General features: G+C 34.8%; 1 protein-coding gene across 1 annotated transcript; it reads right to left on the minus strand.

Annotated features, from left to right (window-relative positions):
• Positions 1–885: 885 nt before the first annotated feature.
• Positions 886–7668, minus strand: LOC122596324 (probable E3 ubiquitin ligase SUD1). Its single transcript, XM_043768875.1, has 8 exons — positions 7312–7668; positions 5721–6398; positions 4411–5181; positions 3849–4060; positions 3435–3770; positions 3153–3313; positions 1772–1935; positions 886–1684 (listed from the first exon to the last, which is right to left on the minus strand). Exons 1-8 carry the CDS (start codon positions 7552–7554, stop codon positions 1127–1129), a joined length of 3123 nt encoding a protein of 1040 aa, XP_043624810.1. The 5' UTR covers positions 7555–7668; the 3' UTR covers positions 886–1126.
• Between the last annotated feature and the right edge of the window lie 5689 nt (positions 7669–13357).

Below are 13357 nucleotides of genomic sequence, written 5' to 3' on the forward strand. Positions count from 1 at the left end.
AACACAATTGACAACATCAAGATTATCTCCTTTTTTTTTATTTATTAGCCACTACGTTCGACGCCTGAAAAAACATATATTTTATGATATACACTAATTTAATAATATTTGTTACGTAGGATATAATAACTAGAGCAGAAGGACAATTTCCATTCCCAAACTTTCTAGTGCAAAATCAAATTAACAACAAAAGACATATATATACAATTATATAGCAATTTTCGGATAGGCAAAAGACAACAATACCTTTATGTTGAAATCAACGTTTTTTCCTCCCCTATCTCTGTTTGACGCACAAGACCCAAGATCATACACACACGCACACGTCTAGAATGGATTTAATTTTGATTCTCTTTGTTGTGCACGACTCCAGGAAACAATAGCTCAAAACCCTTTTTTTTTTAATTTCGTTCGACGACTACGCAAAACTCGACTAACCCTTTTTTTTATTATATATATATATATATATATAACTTCAATACAAAGGAATGACGGAATGACTAGTTTTACTAATTTTACACCCTTCAAATCTTATTATTTAATTAATAACCTCAAGTAATCTCATTTAACGACATCAATATTGATTTAACACTATAGGGAATACATACCGCCTTAACAGGCATCAATGGTAAACATTTATCAACACATTTAATCACCATAAATGGAACATCTATCCATATTTATCCACGTAAACACATAATAATTAACACCATAATTATTCGCCTAAAATATAAGGCCACCTAACGATAAGTCAACTTTGACTAACGGTCAAAGTCCACGAAATGAATAAACAAATTCGGGATGTTACACGAAAAAAGTCGCATCCCTACAAAAAACTCTTCAGCAGACTCTCCAAATATAACTTTGAACTTAGGCGGCAACTGCTAGAAAAAAAAATACCAACCTATTCACTGTAATATCAGTGGAACAAAACAAGTTTGGATTCATCCACGGACACATGCAAATAAGTTCTAGCACATTATAACATTCGCATGAGGGTAAAGCAAATGGCATCTTTATGTTACAAGTATGCAATCACCATCTGCCTATATCTATTCTATCGGTGCCTACCCTTTCAGCAATAATATTTACACAAACTAAAATCTTCTGAAACAACTTGCATTTCTCATCCCTCTATGGAAATACGACGCCTATTCCTTAATATTACATCCTCATCAAAATTATGAAGTCTTCTGCCAATCAGATAGCGGTCATCTCTTATAGAGTTGTGAAGGTCAGTGACCCAAGCATGGAACCTCTTGGCACAAAAGCACACCAAACTAAACCCAAGGCACCCCACCCACGCAAACCTGTAGACAGCTGAGTTGACCACTAATGGGTACCCAAATATTGGAAATACCCCTCTAGCTAAAACATAAGGGAAGCAAAGAGCCGTTAGCAGCTTCATGATAATAGGTATAACTATCTCTCGTAACACCCATACTCCTTGTAGCCCCGAGAATCCATTTTCTCTCACCCTCTCAAACTTCAAATGCCAGCTGTCATCCACCAGTGGCGCCATCTGGTCCAGCATTACCAATTGAGTCCAGATCTTGAGGAAAATAAGCCCAAAAGCCCAATCCTGATACAAAAGAAAAACCGGGCTTTCATCCACAGGGACCCGCATTGGTACGATTACTAGAAGTTCAAACAGCAATCCAATCAATACTGGGATGAGAAAAATCTGCAAAACATACATCTCAAATAAGGCGAGGAAAGAGGAAACATGCTTTAACAAAACCAAGCAGCAGAAGGATATATGATCTTTTACCCATATTGACAACAACAAAGAACTCTTCACAATGATGGAGCACCACTTCCAAATATGGCCTAGTAAAACTGTTGCTTTCTCTGTTTTGATTTGATCAATACAATACCTTGCACCAGCCAGCGTAGTTGAGATGATATAACTTCCAATAATGAAAGCATATAAATCTGTAATAATATTCAAATGCATAAACTATGATTATAGAAACAAAATAAATAATTCTAATCATTGGATAGAACAACCTAGAAATTTCATGCATTCAAATTAGATTTTAAGAGATCTTTAAACATTCTACCCAATTGAGATGTTCCTCTTTGTTAAAACAATTGAGACGTATTAAGCTTATTCGGGATTAGTCTCTAAGTTAAGCAAGGTCTATTTATATTCTGTAATCCTTTTGGTATTTCGTGTTTTAATTCCTTTAGGGTTTCTTTTGTCTGATTTTTATTTGAAGTTTGTGGTTATTGTTTGGTTTCTGATTTTCTTACGATAATTGGAAATTTGGAGATGATTTAACTTTGGAGCTATGGCTGAGCATCATTCTGTAGCCAGTGATCCTTAGTCTCATGTTAAAGTTTCTGTTAAGTCTACTTCTGCTACTGCTGGGACAGAATGTGCGTCTGGTTACCAAGATAAGTGTATCTAGTGACCAAGAAGATTATTGATCTCAAGTAATTTGTTGATGATTTAAGATTTTCTTTTTTAGTTAAGACCTGTCGAGATAGGTTGCTTTGTCTTTTGAGGTTTGGTTAGTTGAGACCTGCATCGACAGGTCGCTTCGTCTTTTTAAGTTTTGTTTAGTTGAGACCTATCTTCATGTTGTCTTACTTTGGTTAGATCCCAAGTGAATGAGTGATATCTATGGAGACCTTTTTAGTTTGCTTCCTGGTTCAGTGTGATTCCAACTGAGATTGATTATCTCTGTGTGTTCAAGTCTTAGATTATTGCAACAAGGAGATTCAAGAGGAGCTGGATTAGTTATATCTGTAACAAGCTGGATGCTCCAGCTTGAAAGGGGATGTTAGAAACTTAGAATAATGACACGTATTAAGTTTATTAGGGCCTGGGCCATTAGCACTAGTTAACGAGCTTAGTCTCCAAGGTAAGCAAGGTCTATTCATATTCTGTAATCCTTTTGGTATTTTATCAGTTTAATAAAAAGCTTAGTTAAATAATGATTGTCTTTACCTCTGATTACTGATTACATCTTTCTAGCTGAATAGTTTGATTTGAACATCTTGAGGTTAGACACGCTAAATCAGTAAATCAATCTATTCAATAGTAAAGGGGCAATCTCTAATGCAGAATGGTAGATAAATAGAAAAAAAAGCGTCAGTTGCATCACACCCTAGTGATCAAACATTCCTTCAGTAAAGATTCTTACCATTGCATTTCATGCCATGTGTGATTGGGAGCAGGGAAGCTGCGCTAAACAATGCCCGTCCGATCATGACAGGCACTACAAGTAACATGGAATTGAAGATTAGAAGTGTCATCCAAGCCGCCAACAAAAGCAGCACGATGCGGAGCACAAATCTGCATCTTCTGAAAAAAAAAAAAGTTTTAGACGAAGCCAAAAGATAATCGTGCATTATTCTTTAAGACGAAACTGTAGCTCAATGATCCAAGGGAAATTAGAATTAAAGCTTCAGATTGTTCATCTTACTCTAAATCACACTGCTCATCACCATCAGCTTCTGCCTGCACCGTTTTATCCATATCTATGGCATCCATAAATCGAACGTCTGGCTCATGGTCCCCTAGTTGAGGAGGTAACCAATCCTGCTGCAGCGGGTCCCGGTTTGCATTATCTTGTACATCATTATCCTCAGGTTGAGGCAATAAAAAATCAGTTAGGCCGAGTCCCCAACCAACAGCAGCAAACCAATGATGTAACAGTGACTTGATTGTTGTTCGCAACTTGAAATGCTCAATAGCAAATGGAATGCATATTTGAAAGAGAAGCATGTTAGCAGGAATCTCTGTAAATGGGTCGGATACTCTGCAATGACAAATGATCATTTTGTAAGCAAAAGGAGCATCAAATCATAAAAAAGAAGTTTAGTGTAAAGAATCTTACGAAATATCAAGAGGGAAGAGGGAGGGAGCCATTCGCATGGCAAGTTTAACAGGTAGAAATACAAGCATTACTATTAAGCTGCCATAAACAGCCACTGACAATAGAACTCTACGAGAATGTTTATAAACCGGGTCATCAATTAGATCACGAAAGGGGTTGTAATTAGGATCAGCTGGGTCCCGCAAAAAATAAAGAACTCCAGTACGCAAAACCTGCAGAAATGAACAGTAATTATTGAATGATCAGTATGGAGATTCGCAGTTCAGATATGTAAAACATTTCAACCCATTCACATGATATTATTGAGTCAATCTGGGTCAGACGTGTTGAATACGCCGGAGGACGTCTAATAAGTACTAAATGCTTAGAACATCCTGAATCGTTTTATTATACAGAAATCATATTACTAATCAACCATTAAGCTTTTTAATCATATTTCAAACAAGATTTACTTGCAAAATAATTGGACAAGAAAGTGCTGTCAGGTTGGCCCTGTTTTGTTGTGGACATACGATTACCAGTTTTGACACCTCTAGAAAACAAAAGGCTATCAGATACATACCCCTCTAAGAAGGCTGACAAATATTGATATTTGTAGCATGTAGACAATCCCTACAGCCCAATGAATCAATGAGCTTCCCAACGGAGACACTGAAAAGAAGTTGACTCGTTGAGCAATCGACTTGCCAAACATCCTTATAGTACAAATGTCAAGCCACCATCCACACATCAGAGGGAAAACCCCTAACTCAACTACCAAAAGGAAGGCCACTTTTATCATAGTCGTTAAATGTTTCATTGCTGTCAAGAACTGTTTGAAAAGAGAAGGGATTGTCGCTGCTATTGAAGCAATACCATAGAATCTTCCCATGATCAACGGCTCTCCTTTAGTGCATCTAATTAATGCAACAGTCCCAAAGTAGAAAATTATAAGCAAGAAAATAAACATATAACCAATAGCAAGAGTTGTGACATCAGCCACCCATGATGCCCCAATGGTTTCTCCTGGTAGAATATTATCCGCAAGAGAAATTGTGACATTATTTGATGAGTTAATAAGTCCGGTAGCATTTGATTCAATTATCCCAGCAACATGGCCAATGACAGTATCATCTGGCTGGTGATCGAATGTCAGATTTGACACTGCAGTCAGAGTGTTCTTTAAAGTGATATTGGCTAGAGAAAGTGCTTGGTCTGTCAGTGGTACAACAGTTGAAAAGACAGGGTCCGTAGCAGATAATAATATCCATGCTAGGTGATACAGTATGATTCGTCCAAGGTGAAATGGCACAAGAATCATAACACCAAGAAATATCATGTTGCTAGCAAGAACCTGAAGGATGAAAAGAAAATCAAGAATTAGAAAGCATGTGGACCAACATGGCATGAAATAAAAGATAATGCGACATACGGAAGTTCCTGAAATGTTAAATTCTATTACAAAAGTATATCATTATTATATTGGTCTAATTTTTTGCAAAAGCAATACAAACTGATTATAGGCTTCGAATGACTTTCAACCTATTTGACCTGTTTATTTTTTAATTAATTTTTGTTAACCCATCAAAGATGGCCTATTTCCAAGTAAACCGGTCAGAACTTCTCTTTTTATTTTATACAATACGAGTCTTCCAACACATTATAAAGTCAAATATGTAACAAACTAACAATACTGTACCAGGTTAAAAAATTTTTTGTGAGGATAGACCATGGTATAGAGTCCAACTTTGGTGGGAGGACCTTATTAAGTAATACTCACATGTGACTGAAAACATGAGGTCTATGACCCAACAGAACACCACTTGCACATACACAAACAATTGCAAGATATAGCAACAATAAAGAGAAGCAACCACAAAAGAGTGTACTCACAGTGAATGCATTTTCCACCAAATGAAAAAGAGGCCCCTGCATGCCAACTAGCTCATCAAATGGAACATCCTCTGCGCCTTCCCCATCATCCAAACCATCAAACATTTGTTCAACATGCGCTTCAAGACGAGCTGCTTGCATCTCCAATCTGGCTGCAACATTCTCTGCATTTCTTCTAATTATCTGACCGGCACCACCAATTCCTTGTGCTCCGCCAGCATTGTCACCAAAAAGGTTTCTGTTAGGTTGTGCAGGTGGTCTTCTGGCAACACGAGCACCATTTCTATCTCCTTCGTCCTCTCTGTCATCTGGGCCCGCAATTTCTCTTAAATGTCTAACATAGTCTCTCAATGATGTAGCCCCAAGAAATATGAAGACGATGCTTGCAGAGAGCAAAAACCCGTGAAGACAGTCGGTAAGAATAACTGTAGTGGAGATATGACTCATAAACAGTCTCTGAGCTTCACCAAAAGTCCTAACAAACGAGAAGCGCCAAATCCAGAAAGTAATAAATGGAATTATGACAAGCCATACAGAAAGCACAAAAGTGAGGCGCATAACAAACTGCAACACGCGACAGGCTTTCGTTGACATCCCAACTACGAACTCCTGAAAAGGAAGCTTAGAAGGGGCATGCTCGGCATACACAGGGGAGAATGAAAATCGATGTTTGCAAACCTGCCATAGACATTCATAAACCAGTTACAAAATAATTATAGGTCATTCTTATTTCAGAGCAGAACACTGCCAAAATGAAAATCATTAACGTAATAAAATCATGGATGTAAGATCCTCATGGCTAAACAACTGATGGAAAAAACTTTCATCAATGTTTATCTATTTCATCATTAAATATAAACATCTCATCTTAACATGATACCAAGTAAACTTAAAGTCTCTAATCATATAAAGAAAAGCGGAAGATATTTTTAGATATATATATATCTATACTTCTATACTATATTATAAAGCAAATCCACTTTTCAACTTTTAACATTCAATTTCAACAATATACACATATTAATGCATGATGTACTATATATCAATGCATACAACTTTCTCTCTCCTCCATACATCATTTTATTCCTCTAATTCTTTCAAAATCTTTTATTACAAAAACCGTATATATAAATTATATGAGTGTTCTTAAAATTTCATGCTCTTTCATTAGAGATGTCATTCGATATACTTTCGACGAATTTTTAAATCCGAGGGTGGAGCCCGTACGACTAAGGCATTTGGCTATGACACTCTATGACATATAACCTCCTATGACCTATCACCCTCATCATTTTACAGCCGCAACGTGCGGGTACTTGCTCTCGTCTCTACAAATATACAAGTGTAAACCACTGGGTAATAGCCCAGTAGCCACCGGCCACCACTTCCCCGGGATCCTAAGTTCGAGTCTTGCCAAATGCAAACTTGAGATAATCAAGTGATTATTTTGTAACTTTGATTTTATTATTATTTCAATATTGAATTATTGATTGAGTTGAACCGAGCTCAAAAGTATGGAAACAACAAATTCATTTAAAAGCAAGACAAAATTTAAAAAACAAAAAAAAAAAAACAGAGAGAGAGAAAAAACCTCGCAATGACGAGTTTTGCTATGATGAAGCCACTGTAAAAGGCAATCCTGATGAACAAACTTAATACTGCCGCTACAAGCACACGGATACCTTAACGGATTATCCGAATCGCCCGGGTTTCTACAGATCCGACATACATCACCTTCATCTTCTTCTTCTTCGTCATTGTTATTATTATTATTATATGTTGATAAGTTTTCGGCATTCACGGCGGCCGGAAAAGGAATTGGTTGGTCCGTCATGGCGGTGGAGATTGGATTCACGGCGTGATGGGACGGTTATGAAAACGAAAGATGTGTGAAGGATGTATGGACTCTTGGATTTTGTTTTTATTTACGATTCTGGTTTACGAGATATCTTTCGTTTGTTTAACCTTCTTTTTTCTTTTATTTTCGTTGATGAGGGTTTTTTTAAGGTGTAAATCAAATTATTAATCCATTTATAGCTGGAAAACATAAAGTTTTAGAAAGTTATGTAGGTATCAAATTGTGTAACAATAACAATATGAATTTGTTTCTAAATAAACTTCTACCAAAAACCGATAGTAAACTCATATGAGTATTATAGAATTTAACTAGTTATAGTATCCGCGTGTTGCCGCGGGATATTCTTTCTAGACGAAAAAAGTAAAATCGTAACCATGTGAAAGTTATTTAATAAAAACATGAAGACCTAAAAATTTATATATTCCGTTTCCGATAACAAATAAAAAATTGTTTACAAAAATGCCTCCGACTTATATATATATATATATATAACGGAGCATTTTATTTTAGTAAAATATTAGTATTTTTCAAGTTATAAATGTATGTATAAGAATGTAGTTAGAAATATACTAACGTTGATAATGACACACTGGACGAAGATGATGGTGATAACGACGACCTTACTAACAAATGATTTAACTATTTTTAAAAAAGAAAAAATCAAAATATGTATCAAAGTTTTACTAAAAAAAATAACTTAAAAAATATATATTTAGAATTTTAGAAAATAAATCTTGAAAAAAGATAGTGGCTAAATTGGGGGAGTGAATTGAAAAGGTTATATAAGTTAAGGGTAAAATTAAAAGTTAATAAAGCCAAGGGGAAAAATTTAAGATTTATATAATTTGAGGGGGAGAAGTAAAAATAAGTGGGAAGTGATACCTGATGCTTAAAATGTAGTATTTTTTAAGTTGGTTTTTTTGTTTTATGTATGCAATAATCAGTTGTACCTTATATGCATTGAAAACTTGTGAAAACATATAGTTTTTTAGTATATATATAATGTGATAATCTCTTATCTCTTCTTTTATACTAATAAAACAAAATTATGATGATGTCATTTTATTTTAAAAAGACTTTTTGATATATAATCTTGATTTTTTTATGACATTATTCAATAATATTTAAAAGTAGTGAAAAAAGAATAATTAAAATTTATTCCAAGATATTATGACTTTAAAATATTTTTAGTAGATAGTCATGAAAGGTTTCTATTTAAATGAGAAACAAATATGTAAATCAAAATTGATTATTATAATATCATTTGGGAGTTAAAGGTAAGAGTTATCATTAGATTTTTAACATAGCTAGTACGATGTATATGTTATAAAAAGTTTGTGCCTTATAACTTTTTTAACGCCTAAATCCCCAATTCCATCTACAATAAGTCTTTGTTACATGATTACTTCTGAAAATCCTCAAATGTAATCCTTGTATCTTGTTTTGTTGATCCCGAACTATTACTAATCAACTTATCTTCACTGTTTGAATTTCCAACATCTCCAACATTATAATCCAAATTAATGTATTGTGACAAGTCTTGAGAGTTCTTCTTTGAACCATGTTAATGTTTTGCCACAAATTCTTCTACTTCTTTTTCTTACTTATTTTTCAATATAGATATATGACTCACATCCCTAAATCAATGAGGGTGTTTCATTAAAGTTTAAAACTTTTTGTCATCCGGATAAACTTCATATAGTTGTCATCAATTGTAAATTAGAGTGTTGGCATTCGTGTGATGCGACTAAAAGCTATGTTGCACCGTAACACCGTCGTGGGGTGCGATATGGATGTCATTTCTCCTTTAAAAAAAAATACATATACAATATTTAATCTTCTAAAAAAAGATACATTTCACAGATTGATGTGTGAAAATCTAGTTAAATTAAAATCCTTAAAAATACTCCGAATCGAATACCACACACAATCGGGCAGTGGACCCGTTCGTATGCAATATAAATTAAAGTAAGTAAAGGTTCGTTCCACGGAGACTACAAAGAGCTAGCGAGTTTTAAGTAGTTAAAAAAGATTTTGGTTTTTAAAGACACCACGTCATCTTGATTTTATATTAAAAGTTAGTTGATTGAAAGACTTAGAAATTCCTAAGAATTTATCAAAAAGAGAATTGTTTTTCATCAAATAGGATGAGAAGATCATCCACTTCGACTCCATGACACACATTATTTAGGTTGCACTTAAATGAAGAACCAATTCGAATATGTTGATTAATAACCGAGAACTAAACAAAGACTCACTCCGTACCCGTCAAGTTCGTTACTTTATTCAATTCCCTTAATTAACTAGTTCCATTACTAAGACCGGTACCCCGAGACGCCTTTCATAACTTTCCTAATCAACTAATTGTTTTGGTAATTTAGATAACAATTGTGTCTATTGATTGTACCCAACCATTAACCCGTTAACTCTTATTAACTATTAGTTACTTTCTACCGTACTCGTCATAGAAACAATCGCTTCTAACCAAGCAATTAAAATAACTTTTACACAACCTAGTTACCACTAAGATCATGCAATAACTATCCGCAATTAAGAGTTAAATAACAAAGAATTAATAAGCTAAGATTACGACACAACGTTAAATCAAATCAACTTGAATTCAAAAGATTATGCAACTATTATTCAATGTGTCACTTCATCTCAGTGGATGACGAATTATTTAGCTACTCGTAATCATAAACAAAGCACAAAGAGTAAAAGTATAAGAGAACATATTGTACCAATGTGTAGAAAACAAGTAAACGCTAAGAAAATCGATAACCGAATGCCTTGAAGCTCACGAACAACTCTTGGACCTTGATGGACGAAAAAGCTGCTGAGAATTGCCCCAAAGAACCCTAAAATTGACTAGAGGTGATTGTATATCGAATGAGAGGGTTTTGGTCTTGTATTTATAGAGTTTTCAAAAAGTCTTCACAAACCGACCTATAGGTGCGACGCACCAAGCATCAGGTGCGACGCACCTAGCCTTGTTTCCAAAAATCCTTCTGCCCGATATGCAACGCACCACATGGTTGGTGCACCGCACCTCCCTGCTTTCTCACATCTTCCAACTTTCTGAGAAGAAAATGCTCCGCACCAATCTTCCAGGTGCGACGCACCTGCTCTGTTTTCAGCCAAGACTTGTAGTTTTCATTCCGTCTTCACTCGTATGCGTCCATGAACCATCGTAATGCATCTTTTAGTCATCCAAAATCTGTTTCTAACCATTTCACCTATTCTAAGCCTACAACCACTAACAATACCATCAAAGCATCGAATATACATGTAATTTGCTCATAATTAAGCTTAAAACGACTTAGAAACGATATGAGAATGTATATATAAATGGACATATCACCGATCAACAATTATACCAATGTAAAAAAAATCCCAACCAACATAAAAAAAAAAAGAAGATAAAAGTGGTTTGTAATCTAGCTAGCTCATATAAGGGATCATCTGGGCCAATCGGTATTTGATGAGGACACATTAGTTGAGATAGACACATTTTAGACTTGGATTTAATGATATTGATCATGTTCATGCCCAAGACTTCCCATTATTCAAGATGGATGATGAAGATGAGTAGTGATATCCATTAAGTAATGTTTTAAGTTTGGTATTGATCTTCTAAGTATTAGGTTTGTTTTAAATTTAGTTTAAAAAATAAATAAATAAGAAAAATGCAGTTACCGTTGGTGATGCTTAAAAAAGAAGGTTAGAGGGTTGAAAAAGGTAGAGTGGAGTTAACATCATTAAAACCATAGGTTGAGTGAGGTTGAAGGGTTGTAATGTCGACACTCTTAACACTATCAGATCTCAAACATTATAATCATAGATTGTAATTAATTATCATAAAAGCGTTATAACTATACACAAAACTAATAAAGATATATATATTAATGAAAAACATCAATTTTGTCTAGGTTAAATTTGAAAACTTGAAACCCAACCCTATATGATTGAGCAAAACCCAGATAATCCAAAATTTTGGTTTGGACTATGAGTTACGAGGATAATACACGTACGTTATAACAGAATTCTATAACAACATTTTTTGATGAATACATTGGTTACAGAGTGTGATTTCACGACAACAAAGTTGTAATTTTATTTGGCTGTCATTTGGTTTTAGGAGTGACAACTTGTTATAAGAGTAGATATGATATTCTGGTGTTGTAGTGTGTGGTGCTGAAAGGAGCTGCGTGGGGAAAAAAATATGCTTACTTTTTTAATAAAGTTCTCTTTGTAAGGGGTTAAAGAAATATAAAGATTAAAAAAATCATAATTTATGCTTTTTTTAATTTTTAAACCGTATTAAACCAAGTCGAATAACTCAAAATCCGATTAAATTGGGTCGAATAACTCGAAATCCGATTAAACCGACCGAATAAACACCCCGATAAATGATGCATACACAGTAGGAGTATGGCGAGTAATAAAATACATGTCGGGCACAGGAGACAAAGTCATTTGATACTATTTCGATCAGTACGTCCGTCCAGTCGGTTCTGTCATGCTTTACATTTACTAACTGACATCCTTGTTTCCTAAAATTCTATCCTCACTTCCTTTTGTTTCTTCACCACCGCTAGCTCCACTCGACTACTATTTTCGATTCCTTTTTATTCTATTATTATTTTCATCATCATGGCCATCTTATTTTCAAACATTCTCTCAAAACCACATCACTGTTTATAATGACCCAGAAATAGTGTAAGAGAATGTGACATATATTATGGAAAAATGAATGGTTGTTCTTAGTCTGAGCTGGTTTTCATACTCTTTCTTTTTTACAGGTTAGAGTTTTTTAGTTTTAAGCTTCCGCTTTCTTTCCTTCTACTAGTATTTTTATGTTTAGTATTTCATGTTTTTTTTTTAGTTATGCATTACTTTCTTAATTTTGTCTGCACATTATTGGGGTAGTAGTCCACTCGACACTTTACGCAATGCAAAAGCTACCTTGAGCGCTATGAATTAAACACTAGTTTCGAGCATATACGACTCTATTATTATAGATCTTTAAAATTTAGAGCTTGGGTTTACTCGACTTTGTCTCTATGGATTTTGGTTTTACTTTTACCTCAATACCTTTAGATGGAATAGTAGCTATGTGCAAGAACAACAACAAGACCCAATCCCTGTGATCGGGGTATTGGGGAGGTATGACGTAGATAGCCCCTACCTAGAAAGTAGAGAGACCTTCCATAAGGACCTCTATAGTCGGTGGCGAAGCTAGAAATTTTTGAGTGGGGGGTCGGGATCTAAATTTTTTTGTTCCTAACGCTATTTTCCAGGTAATATGTTCGGGTCAGTGATTCGATTCAGGTCGGGTAAAAAATTAGATACTATTATTATAAAAAAAAGTTTCAATCACGGCAAAACTAAACATTTGTCCAAGACAAGTAAACATTAAAAAGGAGACAAACGGTTGGTACCTAGTTCGATTCACTGAAGAAATTAGAGTTCAGTCTTTCGACCTTTAAGAACCTTGAATTCAGTGGGCTAAATTTTTAATTAAGTAATGAGTTTTAGTTTGGGCTAAGTAATTTTGTTGGCTTATGTAAAATGTAATGGATCAATTTTATTGCTTAGTATATAAAAAAAAAATTTCACAATTAAGATGGGGGTCGAAACCGAGTATATCGAAATTTTTTTACACGAAAACAATATACCCCCTACATCGCAAAAAAAATTTTGGGGGGTCGGGCGCCCTCCCGGCCCCTATGTAGCTACGCCCTTGTCCATAGTAGTTATGTATCATAGTCATTCATAT

The sequence above is a fragment of the Erigeron canadensis genome, chromosome 4 (assembly GCF_010389155.1).
Source record: "Erigeron canadensis isolate Cc75 chromosome 4, C_canadensis_v1, whole genome shotgun sequence".
Taxonomy (NCBI): domain Eukaryota; kingdom Viridiplantae; phylum Streptophyta; class Magnoliopsida; order Asterales; family Asteraceae; genus Erigeron; species Erigeron canadensis.